The sequence below is a fragment of the Macrobrachium nipponense genome, chromosome 24 (genome assembly GCF_015104395.2).
Source record: "Macrobrachium nipponense isolate FS-2020 chromosome 24, ASM1510439v2, whole genome shotgun sequence".
Lineage (NCBI taxonomy): Eukaryota > Metazoa > Arthropoda > Malacostraca > Decapoda > Palaemonidae > Macrobrachium > Macrobrachium nipponense.
The window spans coordinates 29326466-29332465 of NC_061091.1; the positions used below are offsets into that span (position 1 = coordinate 29326466).

Here is a 6000-nt window from a genome sequence, read left to right on the forward strand (position 1 = left end):
ACAATGATCGTGTTGTAAAAACACAACCATGATTGTTTACTAAACCTCCTGGATCTATAAACACGAATGGGAATTGTGAAATTAATGAGAATCACTGGAATATCTAAGGTTAACGGACCTTCACGTAGCGGATTTCTGTACTACTTATCAGCTGTGATATTATGATTATTTTTTTTTGCTACTCTATAATCTTAAATATAGGAAATGTTTACATAATCATCGTAAATTAAATGCTAAGATAGTTTTTAGCTGTAAGACATATAGAAATATGCAAGTGCAGGCTATACGTAATATCACAGGGTCTTCGTTACTTATCAAAAAGCCACAATCCTTCGATCAACTGAATGTCAAGTAAAAGTGAGTTTAATGAGCTGTAAGAGATCTTAGAATGAGTATTCAAGTGCAGGCTACCGTCTTAAATGCGACACATTTTGAAAGAAATCTCTTAAATTGAATGATGAGGTAGTTACAGTTTAGTATAAGTTAGTAACTATGTAAAACCGCTTTTTGCTGCGAGAGATCTAGAATGAATATTCAGGTGCAGGCTGAAATGTATAAGGTAGTCGTCGCTTATCGAAAAGCCAGGCCCCCACTAGTGTCCGTTAAGTTGTGGTGCTACGAGAAATTGCCTTTAGCTGTCAAAAATCTAGGATAAATATCCCAGTGCAAGGTTAAATATTACAGAATCTTCGCTACTTAAAGAACTTCATTATCGGAAAACCAGACCCCTAAACAGTGTTGCCAATTGGTATGTGTTTACCCTCTAAACTGGGTATAAGACTTACACAAAACCGAGGAAATAAGTGAAATTAGCGCATCTATTTTTAGTATACATACATATTAGAGAAATTTATCATAATTGCATTACTATGACAACTAGCATTCATGGAAACAGTTTGCAAATGCATCAGCATATGTGTGAAGCTCCATTAAATTAGCAACGATGCTCCTAACTGCCCGCTAAGTTGAGGTGCTTCTTATTGGGTATGGAGACTCACCCTGTCCTCAGCCATCTGGTGGTCGAGCGACTGAGTCTTGCGGTACAAAGTCGACTTCTGCCCTTTGGATAAGGGCTTGAGCCCTCCTCTCTGGGCACTTCTGGGCCGTAGGGGAGGACCCTCGTCGTCGGTGTCCAGGTCTGACAGTGCTCTGTGGGAGGAGGAATATGGGAGATTATTCTATGAAGATGATTGCTGGTGTTTGAGTGTTGACATGAGTTGGGTCCAATCTAACCTGGTTTCTAAGCTTATGACCATTTTATGACACTCTATAATCCCTGAGGAGGAAGGTGTCTTTATGAAGAAATCTAACCCGGCTTTAAATAATTTTGTGTCACTTGTTATAATCCCTGAAAATTCCCAATGCCTTGGTCAAGGGTTTTCACTAGTATACAATACATAAAAAATATATATTGAAAAAAGGTTCTTTTAATCGTATCAAAAAACGTTTTCCTTTGTGTATAACAATTATTATAAATTGGATTTATAGATACAAGCATATAATTCACATCTACAAAACTCTTCCTGTTGACAAACTACAAGAAAGGACAAAAGCAAGACGCTGTTTAATTAGTGCTTATAAGGATTAAGCCTAATTTCATTCTATCGTAACCTAACCTAGTAAGGAGCATCCTTGTAGTTCAAATGATCGATTGCATTTTCTTTCTTGTTTATCATATCACTAACCAAGTGTCAACAGGAGATTTACTAATCAATATTTGCAGCTGTGGGCTAGTTAGCTACTGCTAGCTATATAGACATAAAAAGTAATTACATATATATATAAACGCATCATAATGTTGTAACATATTTATATGAAAGATCTGACTTACAGAATTTCCATTGTTTAGATGCAAGGTTGTGTTTCTCTCCCCATGCTATTATACAATTTCAAATACTCTTTTATCTTGTAATTATTGTTTCCTTATATCTCATCATTCCCTAAATGTTATCCAAGTTTGTACAACTTGTAATGATAAGAAAGACAAACGAATTACATATTAAAGAAGAATACATTCTATAACTGATCGAATAGCTTGACATTCGAGTTCCCAGTCTGATTGAAAAGGCCTTAGAGTAAAAGACAAAAGATCTATCACTCCCTCCACTGCCTCATTTTTCGCGTGACCAAATGCTCTGTTTACATTTCATATCACGTTGTTATTCTTCTTCTTTTCTTTTTACCAAAGACTCCGATTCCCCTCCTTGCTTCCAGGAAAGAATGCTTTTGATGAAACATCTAAGGGCCTGAACTCTGCTTCCCGGAGATGTAGTGTCTTCAAAATATTGTGAGTAAATACACAAACTTCCAGGTACAACAAAACTAGGCCTCCAAGCTGCCTTTCTTACGAGTGCATGCGAATGATGGAAGTATAGTGATATCACTGCTAGACTCAGTAAACCGTCACGAATGATGATTATAATCTAATTGCGAAAGATGGAAGTACATAGCTATATCACTGTTAGGCTCAGTAAAGTCACGAATGATGACTATAATGTAACTGCGAAAGATGGAAGTATAGTGATATCACTAAACAATAAGATTCAGTAAACAGGACTGAATTATAACTATAATTTACATAGCTATATGGACAAATGGAAGCTATTATTGAAACAACGTAAAGCAAAAAGTATCCAAGGCCCTTCCGAATTTCTTCAGCTAACGAACAGTTTACCTTTCTTTATAGTGGAAAACCAAGACAGACAAAAATGCCATAATTGAGAAATAAAATTGCTCTCTCTCTCTCTCTCTCTCTCTCTCTCTCTCTCTCTCTCTCGTGGATCTCTCTCTCTCTCTCTCTCTCTCTCTCTCTCTCTCTCTCTCTCTCGTATCTAATAAAAAGAGCCCATAAAAATGGCAAAATATAGAAAGTGAGTACTATATTTCAGAGATTGCTGTCTCTTTTCAGGTAGGTAATGAATGAAGAAAAGTTACAGAAAGGTGGTATTTATGCCTAGAGATCCATCCACAGGCGGCTGTTTTTACTAAGTCACCCCAGTTGATAATTTCTCTATAATCTTCTTAAGCGTTGATTGTAGGAAGATTTCATCTATGATATCTGGATCCCAGGTGCTCTTTGAGATGTTCATTACCTGTCTTTGTTTAATCAAGGCTGACCGTATCATCTGGCTTTTGTACCAACATTTGCTGCTATAAATTATACGTAACGAATTCCAGTTTATTCTGTTCCCCAGATTTCCTGGAAAAGGAATTTGAACTTATTCATAAGCAGCTTTCATCTTTAAGGTATCCTGACCATAAAATTGAGAAAGCGATTCATAAAGCCAACATAATTTTCTACCAACCAACCCCCTCAAGACATGACCAGAGAGACGCCCAACAATAAAATACAAATCCCTCACCTGGACAGGATCAAGACGGTGACCCAGACCCTCGGAAAAGCTAACCCTTTTGCCTTTACCTACCAAAATACCCTAGCCAAATCCCTGATTAACATTCAACAAAAGACAATCCCCAAAACACTGGAGTATACAAAATCTCATGTCTGGACTGTGACCAATCCTATATCGGTTTTACATGAAAATCACTTCCCAGAGATTAGTACAACATGAACAGTCAGTTAGATATGGACAACAGAGCTCAGCTATTTTTAGCCATAAAAATAACCATAACCACAGAATAAACTGGAATTTATCACATACAATTTATAGCAGAAAATGTCGGTAAAAAAGCTAATGATAGAGTCAGCCTTGATTAAACTAAGACAGGCAATGAACATCTCAAAGGGCACCTGGGATTTAGATATCATAGATAAAATCTTCCTACAACCAACGCTTAAGAAGATTAAAGATGAATTATCAGCGGGGGTGACTTAGTAAAAACGGTTACCTGTGTTTGGATTTCTTGGAATAAATACCGCCTTTTCTGTAACTTTTCTTATTCATTGCCTACCTGAAGAGAGAGACAGCAGTCTCTGAAATATAGTACTTACTTTCTATATTTTGCCATTTTAATGGGCTCTTTTTATTAGATGGAATTCTGTTGTAACAGAACATCTTTACCATTCATATATACATATATAAATATATATGCGTATATATGTGTATAGTATATGATGTGTGTGTGTGTATATTATATATATAGAGAGAGAGAGAGAGAGAGAGAGAGAGAGAGAGAGAGAGAGAGATTTTGATTTATATAGATTTTTGGCATTAAGCCAAGCACTGGGGCAACTAAGGCTATTCAGCGCTGAAACGGAAGTTGACAATAAAAGGTTTGAAAGGTGTTACAGAAGGAAAACCTTGCAGTTGCACTATGAAACAATTGTTAGGAGAGCGTGGACAGTACGATGGAAGAAAGAGAATATGAACGGAGATACAGTAAAAGGAATGAAAGTAGTTGCAGATAGGGGCCGAAGGGACGCTGCAAAGAACCTTAAGTAATGTCTACATTGCACTGAATGAGGTGCAATGACGGCACTAATTCCTACGAGAGAAGGAGAGAAGAAGAAGAAAAGAGAAAGGAGCGAGAGAGAAAAGGGGAGAAGAAGAAGAGAGGAGAGAGAAAAGAAGGAGAAGAGAAAGAGAGAATAATTCCTAACCCCAAAATCCCTCTCCCCCATCACAATTCTCAGAACCTCCCTTCCGATGAGAGAGAGAGAGAGGGTCACCTGACCTCCCCCAAAGGTCCTTCAGTAATTCACTGAGGTCACCATCTGCGACAATGCATAACAAAGCAGTGACAGGGTCAGACAGAAAGGTTAGAGGTGAAAGGGGATGATAAGACGGCCGAGGCCAAGTTAGGTCAAAGGTTATTGCTAGGAATAGCCCAGCGATAGTCATTTCCATGTGGTCTTTGTTTCGATTGAATAAACATGACAATATTTCGACTTCCCACTGAATGAGAAACATGGCAAAATGTAGTGTGACCTCTCCCTGGATAAAAAGGACATGACAAAATGCAATTTGATTTCACACTGGATAAGATAAATAGCAAAATGTAGTGTGACTTCCAACTGAATGAGAAACATGACAAATTGTAATCCTGACCCCTCCCATTGAGTCAGGAAACTTGACAAAATGCAATTCTAACATCCCACATTCCATTCAATATGAAACATGACAAAATGCATTTCTGACTTCCCACACAAGTAGAAATAAGAATAAAATGCAGTCCTGACTTCTCACTGAAGGAGAAAAATGACAAAAAGGAATCTTGACTGCCTACTGAATGAGAATCATGACAAAAAAGAATCCTGACTTCCCACTGAATGATAAACTTGACTAAAAGCAATCCTGACTTCTCACTGAGTATGAAACATGACAAAATGGAATCCCGACTTCCCACTGAATCAAGAAAAATGACAAAATGCAGCCCTGACTTGCACTGAATGAGAAACATGACAAAAAGCAATCCCAACTTCCAATTGAATCAAGAAACATGACACAAGTAATCATAAATTCTTGCGTCCATGAGAACCGTGACAAAAATACAATTATGACCTGCAGATTTAAAGTAATCTTACAATGTCTCCCTTCGTGTATAAAAAGAGCAAGGTTTATCTGTTTATTTTAACTGGAAACTACAAAGTGGTATCTACCAGATATTTGATTAAATCTGGAAGTAATAGGTTTTCATCAATATTCATCAATGACAACATTGTTGGCCATTTGGTATATTTTACTGCATTCCTGTGTGAATGATTTTGTACTTCCCTTCATGTATTTATCTATTTATTCATATATTTGTTATTTTGATTCCAGCACGAAGACACAATCAATACAATGCGTCACTCACCTGCGGAATGATGGCGCCCTCTTCAGTCTGTCTTTGTCGTCGAACAGGTTGTACATCCTCTTCATCTCGTCCATTGTTCTACAGGCCTTCTTGAGAGCATCTGTGAACTCCTCCTTTGTTCTTGGTTTGGGCTCTCCAGCTGTGGTTCAAATATCAAATATAAAATAAGAATAAAGAGAAGACACTTAGTTAATAACTACCCTAACCTAACCTAACCCCTAATTTAACGGACTGTACTTGATG

At 37.4% G+C, this 6000-nt stretch overlaps 1 protein-coding gene across 1 annotated transcript in view; it reads right to left on the bottom strand.

Annotated features, from left to right (window-relative positions):
- LOC135202599 (trichohyalin-like) overlaps positions 1-6000 on the bottom strand; it is a 201827-nt gene that overhangs the window by 20701 nt on the left and 175126 nt on the right. The window contains exons 38-39 of the mRNA XM_064232112.1: positions 5758-5896; positions 999-1149 (exon numbers count right to left, since the gene is read on the bottom strand). Of these exons, the coding sequence (XP_064088182.1) occupies positions 999-1149; positions 5758-5896 (290 nt within the window). The remainder of the gene's footprint in view (positions 1-998; positions 1150-5757; positions 5897-6000) is intronic.